This window comes from Conger conger, chromosome 5, assembly GCF_963514075.1.
Source record: "Conger conger chromosome 5, fConCon1.1, whole genome shotgun sequence".
NCBI lineage: Eukaryota > Metazoa > Chordata > Actinopteri > Anguilliformes > Congridae > Conger > Conger conger.
In genome coordinates, this window is record NC_083764.1 from 53,432,859 (window position 1) to 53,456,475 (window position 23,617).

Genomic DNA, 23,617 nt, shown 5'->3' on the forward strand with positions numbered 1-23,617 from the left:
ACACACATACAGAGACACGGTTAACCCTTGTGTAGTCCAAACATTCTGTACACTCCCCTTGTCCTAAGGGTAAAAAATGACATCGCCTTCACTAAACCCCTAAAATAAAGCAGCTTAATTGAATTTTTATACTGCTCTGTTTGGCTTCAGTCTTGAGGAAGACTTAATTTGCGTACATAAATCCAAGTAAGCAGCAATATCTTCATCGATCCTGCTTATTGTATTCATGTTTTGTCACACCATGAAGAGATCTAAGACGGGCTCTTATCGAACGGTTCTGCAGTGAGGCTCCTCGCATTGCTTCCTTTTCTCCATTTTTCTTACATTTAACCCTCGTGTAGTCTCACCATTCTGTATACTCCCCTTGTCCTAAGGGTCAGAAATGACCCGCCTTCACTAAACCCCTAAAATAAAGCAGCTTAATTGAAGCAGCTTTTGCATGAAGAAACAACCTGTCACTCATCACAAACTTTGTCATCAAATTTCAAAGGGTCAAATATGACAACACAAGGGTTCATTATTCCGCATGCTGGTGGAATACCCAGGAAGACCTATAGTATGCTAACCTTATAATTACCATTTAGGTGCTGCCACTTGATTGGCTGATTAAATATTTGCATTAAGTCTTGTGTTGTCTCAAGGGTACATTTAACATTTTAATTGTTAATTTGCCCGGTAACACTCCAAGCTTTCAATTGCAAATTCAATAACAAAATCTAGCTATGCCAGCTTGTCCAGCTTCAGAATTCAGCTGGTCAAGTCTAGCTGGGTATGAGCTGGTCAAGTCTGATTAGCCTGTCATGTTTCAAAACATTGCTTGAGCTTGAGGTCAAACCATGTTAAATAGTTTGAACTAGTCAACCAGCTAAACCATTTCGAGCTGGAAGCTGGTCTGAGCTGGTCAACCAGTTAACCATGTCGAGCTGGGAGCTGGTCTGAACTGGTCAACCAGCTAAACCATGTCCAGCTGGGAGATGGTCTGAACTGGTCAACCAGCTGGTTTTTCAGCAGGGGCAGCAATATAATCTACTGTAACTGCTGTGCACACAATTCTATATTTATATCACTTTTTGGGATCTTCTTCCCTTTACTTCAAAAACTGACAGACACAGAGACTCAGGATTCAGGCACTCGCTGACTTCAGCTCCAAACCTGACATGAACACTGTAAAATTCAGAGCCTACTATAACCGGGCTCTGCGCGATTTTTTTCCCAGGAGCACATGCTCCTATGTTGAAAAATTTAGGAGCACAGAAATGCATCTCAATTAGACGTAACTATTCTTTTCAGTTAGCACACATGAAGTTTCAGCAGCAAACGCTCCTAAAATAGCACTGCAGAGCCTTGCATTAACAATGTTAATTAGCGAGACAGACACAGCGGGGTCTGGTGTGCAGAAATAGGCTGAGTTCTTTCAGCTGTGACCGCCGTGGCTTTAACCCTGTGGTAAGGGCAGCGCTGATGTGGACCGTGGGGAGCGTCTCGCTGCCTTGCTCAGGGGTTAAGTCGTGCTTTGCCTCAAACAACATTCAGAGGATTCAGCAAGGACAATCAAATCCCAAGAAACAAACACATATCTGCTGTAAAATCCAGCTATGATAGTTTGACCAGCTAAAAAAAAAAGAGCTGGTCATAAGCTTGTGGTATGAGCTGGACAACCAGTTTCAAAACCTAGCTTGAGCAGTTTTTTTTTTTCAGCAGGGATCATAATCGCGCACACACGAACACATACACACGCGAGCGTGTGCCATCCACCTCGGCCAGTGTGCAAGTTCGCGTTTTTCTTGAACACGTAACTTTTGTTCATGGTGGTGAACCCATAAGCCGAGGTGGGGTTTTTTCACACCACTTGTTTATCTCCACAGCAACCTGCTGTTCCTCAGGGCCCATGTGGTCCACGGGGTGGCTTTTAATAGCCTCGGGAGAGCTGCCCGCCAGGGTCACTGAACAGAGCTGCCTACTGGTAACCCTAACCTCACCCCCCAACAAATCAGCCTGCCAGGACATTAAAGAGCCAGACCTCGGCCCCTGCCCTTCCACTGTCACTGTGACTTGAGCTGCTGTAGCCCTGCTCGCAGAAAATGCCTTTCTGTCGTTAACCCAGCCCTGAGCACTGCATATAATCCCCAGCAGCCATTTTAACCAAGCCCTTCCCCCACTTGTCAGTTACAGCAGTGGTCCCCAGCCCTGGCTCTGGAGAACCACGGGGTCTACTTCAGACCCAAGAAACCTGGTAGATGTGAGTTAACCGTGTGACCACATCGGCTCCATTTCATCCTCTTAGTGCTGTGTTGTCGTATAAACAACAGACCACTGTTGAGGACCACTGTGCTGTATTATCTAAGCGAGCCTTCCTGTACAATACCTGTGCCTTTAGCGTTGTCTTTATCTGAGCTCCAGGTAACCACTCCACAAGAAAAGGGATAGAACTAATCAACGAGAATGGTGCTTTTCCAGTTTAAGCAGTATGGATACACTGCTCATTGATTTCAGTTTTCAATGTGACCCAATGCTGATCTCTAGACCATCTCTGATGATGTCGACAAAGACTTTTAGAATCTATGTTGTAATCCAGTGAGGAGAAAAGGTGCATCTAAACTCCAGTCACTATAGACAGCGAACCAGCCCTGGCAAAATATCACCCTATAGCTCTCCTGCCATATAGCCTACTGAACTATGTTAGACTGTATGATGGGAATGCTAACAGAGGTAGCTTTAATCGCTGAATAACATATTCAACTAAAATGAAGAGTTCATGAATAAACTTTCACGTGTTTGCTTTCCAACTGTATTAACCATAAGCCCATAAGTCGAAAATGACACCACAAAATATTTGCATAGGCTATAATTGCTGATGTTGCATGTGTCACCATAGCAGTCATATTGCTTGAGGAAAAATCCTGAAAATAATATGGCATGTAGGGCTTGGTCCACAGCTGCTGAATACAAAATATTGATCAAGTCACTGTGGAATAGCTGTTGTTAGTGTTTTTCAAAAAATTTTAGTTGGTGGAATATCTAAGTAACGCTAACGTTATTGAGGCAAATATTTTCCTTGTGAGGAGAGGGACTCAGTGTATGTACCAAATACACTTTGGGTCAAACAGGGTGAGGGGCATGAGCTTTCAATCAGCTCTCTCTATTTTAAGTCGTTTTCTCTTTAAATCACCTATTATTCTCCATGTGGACAAATTTTAAGCTATATACAAGCACACTGAGCGAAGGGGAATACTGTAATGACAACTGGAATGACACGTCTATCTTAAAGCCTGTAGGAGGAATAGCTTGCAGAAATGTAGGCGGAAAGGAAGTAATAGGTTTAATAAGTATGCAAGAGAACAGGTTGTGTGTTGATGAAGAAACCACGCTAATTATTATTCCGCTGGCTCTGGGGGCTTCTGTTCAGAAAAGGGTGGCAAAAGCTCTTTTACATACAGCCCCTGACATGTCACAGGGGGTTGCGGGGGCAGGGGTCCTGACTTCCTCTTCCAGGTCAGCCTTAATGGCCCGGTGTCAGGCAACTGCTTCCCGAGGCTAATAGTTCTGAAGGGTGAAGAGGGTATTTCACACACACACACACACACACACACACACACACACACACACACACACACACACACACACACACAGAATCACAGTTTACTGTGCACAGTCTCAGAGGTGGGGCTAACCCAGAAAAGGTTACGGACAGTCCAGCAACTAGCAGCACAACTATCAGATATCAGTTAGGGTCTTCATCACACTTGTCCTTGTGTTCGACCTGCACTTCGTGGTACGTCGCTCTGGATAAGAGCGTCTGCTAAATGCCTGTAATGTAATGTAATATCACCACACATTACGCTAGGAACAGTGAATGATATAGGCTTTCAAGAAATTAATTTAACGACAGCACAAATGACAAAAAACATTGAGAAAACAAGGACAGAAAACATTCAAATGCCTAATACCCATCAAGTGGGAAGAGAAATTGACAGTACAGGATGTGACCTAGAGAGGTCAAAAAAGTATTTAAAAAGGGAGCTAGCCTTCCTGTCAGCTGCATTTATTCTCTCTGTCATGACCCTACAACCTCATGAGCCTATGACCCTGCTCCCGGCTGGTCGAGAGCTCCATGCAATCACTTGCTGCCTCTATGAGGCCCAGCAGTTATCAAGAACCAAAGGGCTGCACCTCACTTCCTCTTGCAGGCCCACAAGTCTGGAGTTTACAGGTAAACCCACCCCCAAATGTACACAGTTAATGCAAGGCCTTCTCCCTTTGACTAGCATTGGGCTGGTTATCTATAATACTATAAAAAGGCACAATAAACACAATCTAAAAAATCTTTGATGTCAAAAAATTTTCACAGACATGTGAACATTTTTTGTTCCTAGAAACAGCTTCCAATTAAGCATAATTTTGTTTGTTTTCAAGAGTAAGTCAAGCTTTCAATCTGTAAAGTGTGCTCTACTGGACCACATGGAAACAGTCTAGCCCAGAACAGCTGGCTCCACGTGATAAGTGACATAAGTGGCCTAAAATATAGGCCTACATATAATCAACAGCGTGGGTGGGTCCTGCACTGGAGCAGAGAGCCCACCAGGACCGCAGTTCTGACCCGGTTAACCCAACCTGAATCCGAAGATCTTAACTGTGCCCAGAAGCCTGTGTACACTATGCAAAAAAAAAGCACAAATATTATTACTGCACACTGTGATGTCCCTGCCTGTTCCCTACCCTGCTATACTGGTGTACCCCACTAAATACTTTGCGCATCACTTCCTGTCTGGAAATGGGAAGGACTGTCAGAAGGGCTGGATGTCAGTGGCAGATGTTAAATGTTCTTGATGGGATGGGAGAATGCTGCTTCTCAAAACACGGGGCAGGGAGGAAAAACAAACAGAATGGCGTCTTCGTCTGGAGGATGTTCCCACGGGCCCTTCCCGCGCCGTGGCGCCTGTCCCAGGGAAACGAAAAATATTGACGTTCACGAGCGGGCTTTTGAGCCTGGGCCGGAAGCAGAGCGTAGTGTTCGGCCGGTGTCACTTATGACACGTGGGTGGGGAATGCAGGCAGGGTGAGGCCAGGGTGGAGGAGGGGAGGGGCTGGCGATGGAAGCCATTCTCCCAAAATGGCCTGCGCTTTCTGCATTTTTGGCAGGACATCCCTGGGGAATGTGTCCAGAAGCCACCTCCCTCCTTATTTACGTTGTGGTGTTTATTCGCTTAGCGGATGCCCTTGGTCCAGAGCGCCTCCAATCCGTTTACACAGCTGGAAAATTACTGGAACGGTTTAGGTTAGGAGCCTTGCGCAAGCTTCAGTGAGTCAGTCAGTTTACGCCGCAACTGTTGCCAATTGCCTTAAAGAACAGCACAACTCCCCGCAGTTATATAAAAAGAAATACACACACTGCTGGCTTAGCAGCTGTCTTTATCTATAGGCACATATACAGCTAATATTTTACCTTATCCATTGAAACACCTTGAGGTTCACCAAAAACTTACATGTCTTATATTTAGTCTCCATACAGTGCATTACAACTGAGTAATGACGAACTTCAGAAATCTGAGACAAATGGAGACGGCAGAACTATCCCAAAGTTTTAGATATCTGCAACATCCTCCGAATAGCCACGTTAAACACATCAGGTGTTGAATCAAGGACCTTGTTCAAGGGTAGAGCAGCCCAGCTGGGAGCAGAACTTAAAACCATCTAGTGCCAATCACAGTTCTTTGGCAGTGACACCACACTGCTGCCCTGCTTAAAGTGTCTGAACCCCGCATGCCTGTGTGTGCTGTAATCAGAGACATTTACACTAGTCGGGCCTGGCAATGGGTAGCATGTGGAAACGAAGGTAGAGAAAGGACTTTTAATATTGTAAAAATATAGAATCGATAGAGGAATCAGGCTGGAGAAGTGGGGGGAGATGTCTCCTGAACAGATGGGTCTGCTGGTTAGGACAGAGGGTAGGGAGGGACTCTGCTGTCCTGACGTGGGCAGGTCGTTCGACCACTGGGGAGTCCAGCCCTGGAGGAGCTGGCTCACTGCAGGGAGGGGAGGGCTAGACCCCCCGGTGTCAGCAGAGCGTAGAGCACGGATGGCCTGGACCACGGCCTGGAGGCATGGGGTGCTTCTACACCAACACCATCCCGAAAACCTGGGCCCCCTCTCTTAGACACTGTTCCCAGAGCCATTCCTGCCATAACCCCAGACTGCGTTCAAACCCTCACAAGGGTGTATACGCATGCATTTAAGTGTGATGGCGAGACTGTGGGCCCTGCTTTAAGTTGTAATTACGGGTAATGCGCCGTTTCCCCCCGGTCCCTCTCTGCCAACGTCACAAACACACGCCCTGGTGAATGAGGCTCAGAGGAGAAGAGTGTGCCAGGAGCCGAAGCCTCCGCGCTTTACCGCGGTGAGACCGCAGGTCCCTCCCGATGGCACACGGGGCCCCGGCACCAGACTGAAAAAACAACGGCCTGAACAACGGGGCTGAAGGGAGGGCCACTCTGGAACTGCGTGTGCGTTACTTATAACGGCACCGAGGCGCACCGATCTTCAAAGGCCCGGGCTGGGAGATTAGAGGATTTGTGGAAGTGATCAAAAGCATTACGGGCGTGCAATCTCTGGCTAAGTAATCACAGAGAAAGTGAGAGGCTTCCTTCCTTTCAGACAGAGGTGTTAAGGAATGCTTGATCCAGGGCTGAACCTGCTCATTAAGAGTGCCTGCACCGACTGAGACGGCAAAGTGGCTTAGGTATACATGCCAGGGGTTGTCCTCGCATAGCTGTGCACTGTGTGTGTACGAGTGTGTTCAGCTCCTGGATGCATGTGAAGGCTCTATAGGACAGTGCTCCTCACTCTTATCACTGAACATCAGACTGTCTTCAAAAGCATTACCGTGCATGCATGCATGTGCACACATACAAATACTCTCTCTCACACACACACACACACACACACAGAGCTTATGCAGGCATGTTTCTTCCCGTTAACCTTGCGACATCTCTGCTCTGCTGTACGTAACTGACCTCAAAAAGGCTCCAGACACGCAGAGCCCGTGACTTACCCTGTAGCTGTGGAAATGAGAGAGGAAGGGGAGAGATTTCTTCAGCTTGCTGAAGCGCCGCATCCTTAATCTGGGCTGACGGGAGCGCGTCCCTGTCCGCGGACATCAGAGGAGCCGGGGCGCAGAGCCGGGGCGGGCGGCCGATCTGAGACGCGGCTCCCCGGCCGCGGCGGTCCGCGGCTCGCCTCCCATCTCCGGACGTCCGCCGGACGTCGACTCCCGATTCCGCACGCGCTCGCTAACTAGCGCGACAAAGCACTCAGGCTGGCAGGCGTTTAGGACTGTCCGCGATCTTCGGAAGTTGTTCTGCTGTGGTCCGTGTTCCCGCTGAGCGTCATGGCGGAGTCCGGTCCCTTGCTCAGCCCCCCTTGTTGAGCTCCCCCTGACGGGGTCTCGCTAGCCCCCCCCCCTCCCCCCTTCACTGGGTCGCGCCTCCGGAGCGCAGAACGTAGAGTAAACAGAGACGGCTGCCCGCTTGCGCTGTTATTCCGCTCTGAGGATCCGGCTTTAGACTGGGAGAGAGAGCGCAGGAGGAATGCTCTGTGTGACTGTGACTGTCTGTGTGCGTGCGCGCGTGTGTGCCTCTATGCGTGTGTGTGTGCGTGTTTGTCTAGGGAAAAAGAGAGGGTGTGTGTGTGTGTGTATTCGGATGCATGTATGTGTCAAGGGAGAGAGAGTGTGCGTATGATGTGTGCGAGACAGAGCATGTGTCTGGAGCATATGTGCGTGTGTGTTTGTGTGTGTGTGCCTGTATGCGTGTGCGTGGGTGTGTTTGTCTACAAAAAAAGAGAGTGTGTGTGTGTATTCGGATGCATGTATGTGTCAAGGGAGAGAGAGCATGTGTCTGGAGCATATGTGCATGTGTGTGTGTGTGTGTGTGTGTGTGTGTGTGTGTGTGTGTGTGTGTGTGTGTGCGTGTGTGTGTGTGTGTGACGAGCGGCGCTGACGTGTTGCTCCCTGTGCGCTGGCAGGGGGAGTGTGTTTCAGCCTCTGGTCTCAGACAGCCGCTGGGAGCGAGCCTCCCTCCCGCCGCGGGGACACAGACTCTGCGGTATTCCGAGGGAAGAGCACTTGATCGGGAGCCAAGAGGACCGAGAGTTCATTTCCTGTGCCCTCCCCTCCCCTCTTATGTTAGCATTTAAACAAGTTCTCTCTCTCTCTCTCTTCCTCCCCTCTCCCTCTCACCCTTTCTCACCCCCCTCCTCTCTCCAGGGTCCACTCCCACGCAACGGCATAGCTTCTTTATTTGGTTCTTGCGTGATTTCCTGGCTGGATTCATCCGAAAATGTTATCTTTTCCAAAACTGTAAACAAGACAGCTGGAGCTTTTCAAAAACATTCTGTTCCCTCTCCCGCCACAAATTAGGCTAGTCATGTTTTCTTTGCGATTCTTTCTGCGTTTTTATAAAAAGTACATGCGACATTTTGCGTACAAGAACTGCCTTTAAACTTCTTAAACTGTATGCTATTACTGTGTGTACATTTCACATTGGAAAGGATTTAGAAGAGCTCTTCGGTTTCTTGAGGGTCTTAGCTCTATGAGACTAATGAGGACATTGCCAGTAAACGCATGCCTGCAAGTGGAAAACAGTCTGCATTCAATTAAATCCCTAACTGAGGAATTCCTCTAGTTCCCGGCCAGCACAACTTTGGTCAGTTAACCCAAGAAGAAATGTTCTGACGGGAAGTATGTCTAGAACTCATTTTCAGCAGCAACAATAGAGTTGGGTGTATTTTTCCAAAGCTGACTGCATTATGACAAACACAAATTATAGCAACCAACGTTAATGCTTTTGGAATCCTACTGCTCATCACGCCATACATATCAGTGAAAGTAAACAAATACAATATGCACACAGTTTCTGTCAGATATTTTGGAATTCATTATTATTATTTTCCCACTATTACAATGAAGAATGACAGTACATTATTATTATTATTATTATTATTATTGTTATTGTTATAATTAATCAAAATAATACACAACAATAGTAACTTTGTGATTAGCACACTCTATACATTGACACAAAGCAAGTCTAAAAACATCACAAAACACATACTGTATACTGCATACAGTCTGTAAGTATCTGGAAGTATCAAGTGAGCCAGTACCTGTGGCAGGCATACATGCCCAGACTATAACACCCTCACCATCTTGTTTCACAGGGGAGTGCTTTTGGCTCTTTGGCAGTCCCTTGACACTTTGCGCTTGCCATCAGTCGGATGCAAGTCAATCTTTTTTCTACAAGTCTGCAGGCTCTTTTAGGTACCACTTAGGGTTTGTCCCTATAGCATTACTCAGCTCACAAATGCTCTCTTTCTACTTAATGATGTTTCAAATTGCTGATTTCTTTCCTCTCCCGCAAAAACAGTCTTATGCATGATGTTATCCCTTTATGTTCTTAGATACTTTCTTTATTCTTTGGTGCAAATGAATCAAATCAAATCAAACACTGTTTGGCCTGTGTCTCTGACTGATCCTTTTTCTTATTTCTCAGCCTAATGATGGCTTTCTTGACTGTCAACTCTGGACCTCATGTTGACAAACATCAATAACATTCTCCAAAGCCTAGAATCAAGGCAAGGTACTGAGAGATTTATTATACCTGCACCAAGGACTAATCAGAAACTGCTGAGATGGCAACTGTCCAATTACTTTAGGTAATTCCCGAACAAGTTGAGCAGTGTGGCAGGGCGCATTATCCTGCTGAAAGAGGTCACTGTCATCAGGGAATACTGTTGTCATGAAGGAGTGTACCTGGTTCGCAACAATGTTTAGGTAGGTGGCATGTGTCCAACTGCCTTCCACAAGAACATTGAGCATCACACTCCCTTCACTGGCTTGTCTTCTTCCCACAGTGCATCCTGCTGCCATCTCTTCCCCAGGTAAACGGTGAACAAGTACCCGGTTGTCCACATGATGTAAAATAAAATTGGAATCATCGAACCAGGTGAGCTTTTTCCACTGCTCCAAAGTCCAGTTCTGACGCTCGTGTGCCCATTGACAGTGGACATGGGTTATCATGGGCACTCTGACGGGTCTGCCCATTTCTCCCGCATCCAACACATTGACTATGATAACCATCGCTCACCATCTAACACAGGGGTGGGCAATTCTGGTCCTGGAGGGCCGGTGTGTATGCAGGTTTTTGTTTCCAGCAATTACCCTGGCTAAATGAACTAATTGGCTGCATGCACTGGTTCACTCAAAGATTAGATCACAGTAAAACGGGGGACACAAGAGCATTCATCAAGAAATGCACTGTAGCTAAAATGTCAGATGGCATAAAAGGCTAATTATGTAATTAAGACCGGAAGTTTGAGTTTTGAAAGTATGAAATCCAGAAATGGATACGGCCCTCTTTGCTCCCCTCTGATCTAACATATCCCAGACCTTGTCATGCGCTGTATTTACGAGATAATCAACGTTTTTGGTGTATGTACTACCTGAAACAGAATGTAGTTCACAGCCACTAAGACTGGTTTTCTGCATGAAAGAACACATGAATGGTAGCGTCCCCTGCTCAATGTGGACAGGTAGACTAAATGAAAAAGATTGAGCAGGTCAGCTTGCTTAATAAGCGTCCGGCCTGCAGACTGCTGTGGGGTGAGGTGAGTTCTCGCAGGGGCTCTGCATTTGACAAGGTGCTCGGGGAAGGCTGTCCGACAACGGGCCTGCTCGCTCCCTTAGCGGCTGCTAAAAGTGTAACGTCCGAGGCCTCGCAGGCGATCCCGGAAGGAGCGAGCCGGCTGCTAATTCCGCTCCGCGACGGCTGCCGCGCTTTCTGCCCGGGGAAACGTGACCCTCCGGAAAAGTTAAGGTAAGGAAAAGTTCCAATTCTGACAGGAATTTGCATAACGTTCATAAATCGTTCTCATTGATATCGGCGGCCACCTGCTCCCTCGAGTCCATGCGAGGGTGCAATTCAGCCATCCGGCCACAAGGTGTCACCAAACACTCCGGGATAGAACGGACCGCTTCGACATAACGCTCATCGTGAATTTCACAGTCATTGCTTATAGGAAACAACACGTTTAAATCAATTTTTTATGTACCATGCCTCTCAAAATGGTTTCATGAGATACTGCACCAATCGGTACTGAAAAACAAACCTGATTTAGTGAAGCATTTGCGAATTCGTCAAATTTCCCTGAAACACATTCTTTTTTGTTTGAAAACCCGCCGAAACTTCTCCAAATGGATCTCTACTTCTTCAGTAGGATACACAAAAAACAACTGCCACCAGCCCAACATACTACTAGTGAAATCGCCCTTGGCAACCCAGAAGTCAGAAAAAGGGGTTTGGGGGGGGGGGGGGGGCTCACAGCTTCCTGAGTGTTCCCCTTGACCACTGACTACAGACTCCCACTGTCAGAAGTAGGCCAAGCACTGCTTACATCAGCCTCGCAGATCAAAATAAAAAAAAGAAGTTCAAAGCTGCTTGTTTTGAAGGCTAAAATGTCATTGTATGCCATTACTCTCCAGCATGTGTGTGCAGGCATTATACAGTATGACATGTTTTGTCTGAAGCCCCATCTGACATTTGGGTCAATGAGTGCATTTTGCAAAATGACATCTTGAGCTGTTCAATGAAAAAAAAAAAAGACCCATACTGTAGTTTAACTGTTATTACTGCTTAACATGCTTATCAAATAGCTATACTGAATTTTCTCTGGTGGAAACAGATAATAACAAAAAAGCTTGTACCAAACACCCAGAAAGTCAAGCTCCCTCACAGTACAGGGATACAAAATGCTTAACGCATCCAGCCGACCCCTCTCCCTTGATTCCATTCGGTCACCAGCTCCTTGTCTCTTTTAAAGAGCTCTGAATGTGCGAATTCATATCGAGCTGCTCGCTTGAATGAGCAGGGCCGATGGAACAACAGCCTCTATGTCAACCGAGCACAGCGCCGCAGTATCTCAGCGCATAAGCGTGAGTGAGTTTGAGTGAGTGAGTTTGTGTGTGAGTGTACGGTGTGTGAGGGTGACACACTCTCGTGTCAGGACAGGCCAGTCCGTTTAGAAATGTCAGTGGAGCCTTCAGTGAGGGCTAAAGAGATAAAACCTTCTCCAGCAAGCCAGGTGACTGGACAAGAAGCGCTCAGACCTGGGTTAGAAATGCAAGCATCAAAGATTCATTTTGATTATCTCGTAACAATGGCGCATGTCAAGGTCTGGGCTATATAGGGGGCGACATTGGCTCAGGTGGTAATAGCAGTCGTCTGGCAATTGAAGGGTTGCTGGTTCGATCTGCCCCTGGGTGTGTGGAAGTGTTCCTGAGCAAGACATCCAACCCCAAAATGCTCCTGATGAGCTGGCTGGTGCCTTGCATGGCAGCCAATCACCGTGGATGTGTGAATGGGTGAATGAGAAGCGTCGATTGTACGGCGCTTTGGATAAAGGAGCCATATAAATGCCAACCATTTCCCATTTATTTAGGCGATTTAAACTGTTGTTGCTTGTAGTCTATGTGTTCGATGCGTAAGTAGTAACCGACAGGGTTCCCAAACTTTAGTACAGGGCCTTTTTTTTATTATTCTGAAACTGTAAAATTTTTTAATAAAAAGTAATCTTGCTTTAAAATTTGAAGAAATGTACACGACTGTATATGTTTGTGTGTGAGAGAGAGAGTTTGTATGGGTGTGTATGTGTCCTTTATAAAAGGTGAGGTGTGCAGCATGCAGTGTGTGCCCTCACGACAGTACCAGAGCCCCCTGCTCCAGCTGGCCCTGACGTCAACAAGGCCTGGTTTTGACAGCTTTTAAAAATCCGTCCTACTCGCCTGCAGAGCTGCTTTCCGGCTGCCTGTGCAGATACCTCATCACGAACCTGCAACCGGCTGGAAAAACACCTTAGCGTGTTTACTGAATACAAATGAGTGAGAGCAAGCCAGGGAGAGAGAGAGGAAGAGAGAGCAAATATAGAGACAGCCGGGGAGGGAGGGAGAGGGAGAGGGAGAGCCTCCTGACCCCGTCCCACCACAGCGGGCGGATTACTGCTCTCCGCTCATCCCCTGCTCAGGAGGGGGTAGGGCTTTAGCTGGGACTGCCCCACACACAAGTCTGCTCTGTATGTGCCCTCTGAAAATTACATTCTGCAGCGGGGGGGTGGTGGCTTAACATGCACTGCAAGGACATCTAACTCTCTCTACTCTCTCTCTCTCTGTTCTCTGGATGTCTCTCAGTGAAGGGGGGGGGGGTGACAATGCTTGGGCCCGAATCGAATAACAGTATTTAATTGGCTGGGCGAGAGGGGCACAGGTGTCATCGAAATGTCCCCAAATGACAAACTCAAAGACAGTAAGACCACCATGCTCCCAAAGGAAGCATCCTACCGACACTGGAGAGTTAATAGAGGAAGCCCCTTTGACCTTCCAAAGTGGGAAGAACAGCAGCTTCTAAGTTCTCACGCTCTATCCTTCACCAAGAAAAATGCTACATTGTCAATCCTCTCCCTCTAAACGGACAAAGCAGAGGCCCTCCTCAAATCGTGGGTTTCAGGTTCCCCGGGACGTCTCATTACAGTACATTACCGTCATTATCAGACACTCTCATCCTGGGCCATGCGCAAAAAGCAGGACCTAAGTGCTCGCTGTATGCCGCATCCCATAAAGCGTTGCCACGGTTCCCCCCGGGGTGTCGGCGTCACGGCGACCGCTGGCTGGAGGCCAGGAGGGCAGGGTCCAGAGGAGAGGGGCGGATTGTGGCGCCTTGCCAGATCTCGGGCTGGCCCGACAGGCCTTAGCAGGTGAGCTGAGGGACTGTGGGACGCGGTTACCGTGGGACGCGGCAGGATCGCACGGAGATGAAGGGGGCCTGCTGAGCGAGGTGTCTCAAGGAGCCGGACCTGGGTTCAAAGAGTATTTGTTTTGGCATTCGTTTTTTTTGGTGCTCTATTGATCTTGCCTGGTCATTTCATTTGTTCAAATACACCAGGCAAGCTTAATCAAATGCAGAAAAGTATTTGAATCCAAAACAAATACAATTTTAACCCAGGTCTCCAGGGAGCAAAGTTCAACTACAGGCCCTGCCTAATTTGATGTAGAGTACGACTCGAAGCTAAGATTAGATAGTTGCATACAGGGGAGAAAAGCCACTGGATCTACCGTTTTATTGGGATGCTAGTTTAACTATGCTTTTTACAATGTTTAAAACACGTTTTCCTGTTGTTCTATAATGACAGCCATTCTTATCTTTGATGGTTTAAACTCTTCAAAATCAGAAGCTCTCATAAATAAACAAATAAATAAATATGGACATACGAAGAACATCTTAAGTGCAACTCAATCCCGGAGTTTGGGATGCATTCAAGCAATAATGCTTCACCAAATTCTGAATATTATGGTGTATTTTCTAAGAATTTCTGTTGAAAGGATGACGTGCTATTTGAAAATATAAAAAAACGTAATAATGAGTTATTTTGCAATTTCATCGTGGTTGTATGGAATCCCAAATTTTAAAGAAATAAATGTGCCCTTCAATTGGATTACATCTGGTTATGCTGAGAGCGCCTTTAATATTTCACCTGGGCAACACTGGTGAAATAAAATTTTTTTCGCTTTGGGGCTTGACTGTGACAGACCATTACCTTTCTGGAAACCCGATGTCAGACATGGTTTAGGAAGGAGAGCTGGGGTGGTTTGGAAGAAGGGGGGGGGAAGGGGTATCAGCATAACCAAGAGGGGGACGCGACAGGGATTTTTCCCGACCCCATATTTGAGCTATCTTTCTGTCACAGTTCAAACGTAGAAAGCCTGGACACATACACACATTCGCCTGATAGCGCCTACAATGACACGGTCTAAGCAAAGGCAGGCCATACCTCCTCCTCATCGCTAGGCAACCGCTGGTACTCCGAGGTATCCCCCATGTCGGGAAGGTGGAGCGGCGGCTGTGTTTCTGAAGGCAGCTGTCCGGCTCTCGCTCATAAAAAGGCTAATCCAGGCTCCGCGTCTCGGAGGACGGCGCTGGCTTCACCGCGACGGCAGTCCCTCCCGGGGCGTCCTCGGACGGGTCTCCCGCGGCTGCGGGTTTCCATCCGTCCGGCGGGAGTGCCTCGTCGGCGAGCTCTTTGTATTCCGTCCTCCTTGCACGAGCGCGACCGGAGAAAAACAATGGGATGAATGAAGCGCGGAGGCAGGTGAAATACGGAGGGGGAAGCAGCTCTCTCTCCACAGAGCGTCTGCGCTGCTGTGAGCGCTGGCTTACCGCTACCGAGTCTGGCGGTATTGAAATGGAGGCTGGGATGCTCGGTCGATGCCCGGGGGGGCTTATCCTTTAACCGTTTTTATCTTTTTATTTTTTTATCTACGAGCGCGACGAGAGTACGTGGAATCAGCCGCCCGGCTTTACCCCCCCCCAGCCCCCCTGACGACGTGCGATCTTCTTTTCACTGCGGTCTCTCCGGTGAGTGGTGGTCCTGAACCTGTTCGTCCAATCACAGTGCGCCCCCCCCTATATACACACACATAAACACACACACACACATAAACACAGACACACAGACACACACTTACATACACACAGGCACACACACACACACACACACACACACAAACAAACACACGCACACAGACACACACAGACACCAACACACAAACACTGCACACACACACACACACGCTGCCCTCTAACGAGGAGCTTTAATCTGCCTGGGACGGAGGGAGAGAGGGGGATACTCTCTCTGCTTGGCCATCTGGGATGGTGGGGGGGGGGTGGGGGGGGGGCATCTGGATCCCTGATCCCTCTCCCGTGCCGCTCCGCTCCTTACTGCCTCCCCCTGTTCGACGGCGTTAACTGCGGCCCGCTGAGTCCGCGCCTCCTCCAAGACTCCCCTCTCCCCTCACCTCCAGCACTGTTCCTCTCTCGCCGCGCCCGTCTGCGAGAGCCGTGTTCCGTTACTTCATTCAAATTTCACAACGCTAATCACACATGCGCATGCACCGGCTTCCGCAGCGGGCTTCCAGTTGAAAGTGGAGACCCGGAGACGAGTGGGAGCCTCACGTGAGCGTTTGTTAATGTCTGTGCGAACGTTCAGCGGTGTCCGTGAGCGTTAGGCGATGTCTGTAGACAAAGGCCGGGGGGGGGTTAGCGGCTACCGCGAGCCCACGCGGCGAGGAGAAGGTGCTCCGACTCCTTCCCTCAGGACCCCGGGGAGAGAGCCGCCTGCTTTGTTCCCCTGCTGCGGGGAGACACGGATACAGAACGTGGGCCTCCGCTCGCCTCTCCAATCAGGCGCTGTGATTTCTCCACAGTTCAAGCCCACTGACCAACTGGGGCGCTCTCTCTCAGTCTCTCTCTCTCTCTCGCCCCCTTCCCTTGCTCTCTCTCGGCTCTCTCACCGACTCGTGCCCATTTGCTCTTTCGCTTGCTCTTTCCTGTTTACCATCTCTTTCTCTCGTTTGCCTTCTTTCTTGCCCATTCCCTTGCATCTCTCTCTCTGGTTCAGCCCTCCAAATCAAATCTACTGTCCTGTGACTGGGGTGTTTTTTTTATTGACAATACTCCCCCTTCCTCCTGCGTCTCTCCTCTTCCTCCTCCTCGCCATCCCTCCTCTCTCTCCTCGCTGCGTGCTGGGTGGGTTAAAGGACTGCACCACTGAACTGAAATGGCTCCCCACGGACGGTGCCCTCCCCCAGCTGCGGCAGAATCAGCAACATCACTTCTCTCTCTCTCCCACTGGTGCTGCTGCTCTCTCTCCCCCTACACCATCACTCTCACTCCCCCACCCCTCACACTCTCCCTCCCTCTCACACTAGCCCTCCCTCCCTCTCTCTCACACTAGCTCTCCCTCTCTCTCTCACACTCTCCCTCCCTCTCTCTCACACTAGCTCTCCCTCTCTCTCTCACTCATGCTACTGCTCTCTCTCCCCCTACACTACCTCTCACCCCCCATCTCTCACACTCTCGCTCTCCCGCCCTCTCCCGTGCACACGTTCTCTCTCCCTCCCTCTCTCTCTCTCCCACTGTCTCGGTCGCCAGATGGCTGCAGAATCAACAGCGATGTCACCGCAGCCTCCCCTGCCCCCACCTCTTTCCACCGCCATCAGGGGGATATTCTGCTGCTGATGGAAGCGGGCGGGAGGGAGGGAGGGGGGGAGGGGGGAAGGTGAAAGAGCGAAAGTGACATGTGAAAAGCGGAGTGGAGATGGAGACACGCGGGGCCGAGCAGCCCACTGCTCTCCTGATTAAATGAACATGCTCCATTAGGCCCTGTCACTGGGGGTGGACAGACCCTTAAAAAAATAAATGCATTAATACATATCAGGGGGCTAGGGGGAGGCTTGCGGCTGAATGAATAAACCCAATCGCAGAGTCATGTGACTGCAGGGAGGGCGTTTCCATGGCGGATACCTGGTGATGCCCCTGTGATGAGCCAGTCAGCATGAGTCCTTGTCCTGCATCATATGTCCCTGTCCCTGCGTCACGTGACCTCGCCCTGCATCATGTGACCTCGCCCTGCATAACGTGTCCCTGTCCCTGCATCACGTGACCTCGCCCTGCATCACGTGACCTCGCCCTGCATCACGTGTCCCTGCATCACGTGACCTCGCCCTGCATCACGTGTCCCTGCATCACGTGACCTCGACCTGCATCACGTGACCTCGCCCTGCATCACGTGATCTCGCCCTGCATCACGTGTCCCTGCATCACGTGACCTCGACCTGCATCACGTGACCTCGCCCTGCATCACGTGTCCCTGCATCACGTGACCTCGCCCATGCATCACGTGACCTCGCCCTGCATCACGTGTCCCTGTCCCTGCATCACGTAACCTCACCCCTGCCTTGTGTGTGGTGTTCCCATTTCCGCTCAGGCCTGAGGACTTCGCACAGGTAGTGTTTGTGGGACCACATCGTTTACTTCCATACTTCATGTGTTTGCCTGACCTCCAAGTCAGATATTTTAAGCATCCCAAAGGGTTTCGTCGAATGTATAGAACAATGGCTGTTCAACAATTACTAGGCCTATACTTTCAGATGTTTCTCAGCGGCATTTATTTTTTACTGTTAGAAAAATAATTATTGAAATAAGACAACTAAATTAAGTAAATGAAGTAATTACACAATATATACCCACGAATACACAACAAAACCCATTAGGCAGACAGACAGACACACCCACACACACATGTACACACACATTGCAAAAAGATATTTACAAGCAAAAAGAGTTGTCTACAGAGTCGTTATCTTCTGGGCTCCAAACTGGAGAAGGAAGTTCATGCCCTCACACTGGGAGAGTAAAGTAACTGTTCTGCAAAGCTAACCGACTTTATTACACAATGGAAGATTCCGGAAGCTGCTTTTGTGGTGAGGCCACTCACCCGCATTTCATAGCAGAAACATCTTGTAAGTGGGCGATCGGCTCTAAAACGTTAGTAGCAGTCTGGGAGCTTTAAAGCTGAGCTATACGGCACCCCAAGAGGCTCCACCGACCACAAAACTCACATTCTGCCCAATCACAAAAGGGAGGAATGGAATACACATTTATATAGGCTACACACAGAGCTATGAGCTGTGACTACAAGAAAGAAAAAAAAAAAAGAAGCCGTCAAGGTATTTATTACAAAAACAGAACCATACAATACCAATAGCTAAAGATGTTACATATCATATCAAGCAATGGAACCAGCTGATGATATGATTCTCAACAGTAAAAATGACTATTAAAAATGTGATTTTACGATTGTACCCATAATAACTGCCACCAAATAAGTAGCCACCAAATTAGTTTGTCTTTCGATATCACATACTACACAAAGGCGTTTATCTGCAGAGCTGGGAACTGTAGGCTAACTTTTGTCGTCATTCCACTGGCAGAAGGCGGCTTGTTTAAAACCGCAACACAGGCCCAGCTCACAGCTCTATGCTGAAAGCACAGCAGCTTTGAAGCAGGGCACCCTGACGACGCATCTTTATTAATGCGGCGGACGCGGTAGAAACGTCATGCTCGATCGTTTGGCGTACACGGAGTCAGCTGAGGGTCCGGTCGCTCACCCGGTCAGGAAACGGTTTGATTAATAACGGTGCGAGAGGAAATGTAATTATGCAGAGGAATGCTCGCTCACGCGCTTGGGTATTTTCGCCGCGTACAGGACTCCGTTCCGCCCGATGACCCACTTTCAAAGCCGCCTCCGGCACCAGCGCCAGAACGGGCCGCGCGTTCACGTTCCCCCCTGACCTTAAAAATCGGCTTAGCGAGAGTGAAATCCATGAATGATACAGGAGGCCCCTCAAACCCTGACTTCTCATTTAAATTTCCCATAATAATTAATCTGGGCCAAAATAACAACATCTGGCATCTGCAAATGCCAGAATTGAACTGAAATTCGGTCCTTAAACAGTTCTGCACGCGCGTTAAAGGAAGACCGTAATTGATCAGATTTACAGCCATATCATATTGAAAGCCTGGTCCAGAAAGGTTTGGTATGGATACGGGATATTTCAAATTAAGGTGGAATTGGACGTATTGAGCCTCACCTTGGGTGCCAAATTAATTAAAAAAATTAAATAATGCCAATTTCAACCAACATAGGACCACTATGAGGCCAATCGATATCAAATCTGTTCTTGTTTGTCTGGGAGTTACCAAATGCTCAAAATTCCATAAAATGTTAGCTAGGTGGCTATAGTAATTCACGATAATTCACGATAATAAGGTAACGATAGAGCAGTGGCAGACCAAGGCTGTTTCAGGTTTAGAAGGTGTGCTGGCAGGTGCAGACACAGGGGGTGTGTCCGCTGCAGTACAGGCAGTGCGTGTTGATTCAAGGAACTGATCCCAGTTCCTGAAACACTCAAATAGAAACTTACCAGGGTATGAATCACATCAGAGTTGCAAAATAGATTTGGTTACTGCGGGATCAAATCGATAAGGAGCTTTCCAACCCCCATGATGATGATTCAGCAGTAACACTTGGAGGCCCTCCACCAAGACCTTACCCCCATCAGAAATGAACTGGGGTTCAAAGTATCCTCCTGTAAACAGTGCTTTGTAGGACGCTCTGGCTTACAGGAGTTCTGCTACTTGAGATCTTGAAGATGCACGCTGCGTAATCCCCACTGTCAGAGGTCTCTGGCTTTACCGCTGATCAGAAGCAGAACGAGTGGCTCACTGGCGAAGGCCAGGCCCCTGCACGTGCAGGGTGATATTTGAGAAGTAATCTGCTTTAAAATTTAAACCCTTACCAATATGCTGAAACTGAAAGCTGTGACTCAACGCTAAGGGACCGGAGTGTTTCAACACTGGGACCAGTGCACAGCTGAAGCACTGATTGTCCCCACTGCAAGAGCTGCGACTGCTCTATCTCCTAAAACAGTGAAGACACTTCTTGTCCAAGGGGTAGAACACTGAGGAAAGCTAACGCTAAAGTACTGAAACCAACCAGCAGCACAACAGCAACTAGAGGTGCAACACGGACAACAGAGGCTGCACTCCCAGTAGGAGTGTACAAGTCCAAGAAAAGTGATGTGCTGTCATGTTATTATCAATAATTGTCAAGTACCTCTTCCGGTCGTGTTTTCCTGCATAAAAATCATCAATTCAACTTCCTGTCCGTGTGCTTCCTCACAGTACAGCCGTAATGCCTGTATTTCTTGCATGTAGATATTTTTAAAAGTTAATATAGCCTGCATTTGCAAATTACTATATTGCAAATGTGGAAGCCTGCAGAGCTTTACAAGAGGCCTCCATAATTAGCACAAACTCATGTCCTGTACATAGGGATAGCAGTGGTTGTGCTAGCCCATGGACAGCTGTGTATTCTATATGCAGGGCACAAACTATATATACTATATGCAGTATTACGCTAATTCAGTTCTGATAACAAATAACTATTTTTGTCATAATATGCCAACTCACAATAGTAACACAATCAACAAACAACAAACATAAATGTCAGACACTGAAAGACAACAGACCTAAAGAAATTGGATTTTGTTATGGTTCAAGTCTGGGTCATCACCTGTTGTAATCTTCCAAAAAAAAACAAACCAAAAAAACACTCAAAATATCTGCATAGAATATGTTCACAAGACAACTGGATATCACAGCTAAACCTGCTAAATAAAACATACTTCATACAGCTTAATTGATGTGTGACTTACACAACTGCAATATACAAGACCTTCATTTCGGTTGTTTTAAGTTCATATAAGTTGCGGCCACATACTAATATGTGCAAATTCTCATCAATCCCATCAGGCTTAGGAATTGTAGACTGTGTATATTTAGCATACAAAACAACAGTCTGAAGGGATTTCTACAAGATAATCAGTAAAAAAACAAATCTATCGAACCGTAACAATCAGTGGCTGTTTTAATAAATTGAAGGGAGTGCACGACAGCGCATTAATCCCGTTGCACAACCTGCGCACGCAGCGCATCAATCAGCGTGCGGGCTGTCATCGGCGTGGCGTGGCGCTAATCCCAGCCGGAGTTCATACCTGGTCGCGACACGCCCGCGTCAAGGTCCGCTTCTCGCAGAGGAGCGCACGAATCCCGTCGACCCCCCCCCCGTCCGACAGGGTTTTCCTGCGGGGGGAGGGCTGGAGCGCCACTGGGGAGGATTCTCCACGGATACGGGGAGGGCCGCCTGCGCGTTCCGGAGCCTAATCCCTAGAGCGGGAAGAGGACAGGCCGCCCCCAGGCCTGGGCGATCCGGTGTCCCCGGGACGGGTGGGATTTCGCAGGCTTTTTCGGAGCCGGCGGCGATGCGAGGGGACGGATTAGTGGCTGGCTTCGCACGCGATCCCCGTGTGCCTGAACCGCCATGCAAGCACACAAAATGTCCGCTGCCTTTTGTTGCCACCTTAGAACACAGGCTGATTCAGGGACCGGAGTGTTTCAACACTGGGACCAGTGCACAGTTGAAGCACTGATCGTCCCCACTGGAAGATCTCCTAAAACAGTGAAGACACTTCTTGTCCAAGGGGTAGAACACTGAGGAAAGCTAACGCTAAAGTACGGAAACCAACCAGCAGCACAACGACAACTAGAGGTGCAACATGGACAACAGAGGCTGCACTCCCAGTAGGAGTGTACAAGTCCAAGAAAAGTGATGTGCTGTCATGTTATTATCAATATCAGCCTTCTGTCAAGTAACTCTTCCGGTCGTGTTTTTCTGAATGAAGAACATCAATTCAACTTCCTGTCCGTGTGCTTCCTCACAGTACAGCCGTCATGCCAGTATTTCTTGCATGTAGATATTTTAAAAAGTGAATATAGTCTGCATTTGCAAATGACTATATTGCAAATGTGGAAGCCTGCAGAGCTTTACAAGAGTCCTCCATAATTAGCACAAACTCATGTCCTGTACTGACTCAGACCCAAGAGACCAAGGGAGATGAGATTAACTGAGTAATCAATCAATTTCTCTAATTTAACAATTAAGTTAAGTAATAACAACCATCCAGGTTGTTAGCCACAGGAGATCACATGCAAGCAAGTTCATCAGTCTCTTTCTATATGGTCACAGAAATAGTGCTGAAACAGCCCTCCTCTCTCTGAAGACTTCCATTGAATTGAGGTGCTCACCTCATCCCTGTTGACTCCGGACGTCCTGTTCTCTCCAGCCCTGAAAGCCTCGATTAAGTGCTCGCCCAGACACGCTGTAGCCCACGCACACACACAGGACTCATCACCAAGAGGAAGTCACCATCCTACTGCCTACCTGTGCCCTCCGCCCCCCCGGGCCCTCAGCCAATCAGCCGACAGACCCGTGCCGTGCAGGTTCTTTTAAAGGAAGCCTGCGGTTAAGCAAGTCACTCTCCAGATACGGGGGGGGGGGGGGGGGGGGGGTTACAGAACTCTAACACACTCCCGCACTCTCTCTCTCTCTCTCTCTCTCTCTCACTAGCCTGACTGTGACGAGCTGTGAGCTGATTAATAATAAGATGCATTTCAAACTGATTTAAAGACTGGAACTGATGAAAAAACATCAATTGATTTCCAGTCCATGTGCTTCCTCACAGCACATCTGTAATGCAAGTGTTTCTGGCATGTAGAAGTGAATACAGCCTCCATTTGCAAATTACTATGAGGAGGCTTGCAGAGCTTCACAAGAGTCCTCCATAATTAGCACAAACTCATGTCCAAAATCTATTTTACGCTAATTCACTTCAGTTCTGAAAAAATTTAGTATTTTAGTCATAATATGGTAAACGGTTGGCATTTATATAGCGCCTTTATCCAAAGCGCTGTGCAATTGACGCTTCTCATTCACCCATTCATATACACACACACACACCGACGGCGATTGGCTGCCATGCAAGGTGCCGACCAGCTCGTCAGGAGCATATGGGGGTTGGGTGTCTTGCTCAGGGACACTTCGACACAGCCCGGGCGGGGGATCGAACCGGCAACTGCCAGGCGACAGCTCTTACTGCCTGAGCCATGTCGCCCACCTATATAATATGCCAACTAACAATAGTAACACAATAAATGTATGTTGTACTGTAGAAGCAGAATGAAATAATAAAAAAAAGAAATTGCCACACAGGCTAATAATGTCAAAAAATTCAAGGAGCCATTTTGGTTTTAATTTACTCATTAGCAAGCTAGCTACA

General features: G+C 48.1%; 1 protein-coding gene across 5 annotated transcripts in view; it reads right to left on the minus strand.

The window, feature by feature from the left end:
• Positions 1-23,617, minus strand: part of LOC133128489 (activated CDC42 kinase 1-like) — a 65,939-nt gene that overhangs the window by 22,569 nt on the left and 19,753 nt on the right. For 2 of the 5 annotated variants that reach the window (XM_061242067.1, XM_061242065.1), the window contains exon 1: positions 7,049-7,391. The exons of 2 other annotated variants lie outside the window; for them this stretch is intronic. In XM_061242067.1, coding sequence (XP_061098051.1) covers positions 7,049-7,111 — 63 coding nt within the window. In that variant the 5' untranslated portion in view covers positions 7,112-7,391. Of the gene's footprint in view, positions 1-7,048; positions 7,392-14,871; positions 15,223-23,617 lie in introns of those variants that run through there. One more of the 5 variants, XM_061242066.1, reaches the window with a different exon arrangement.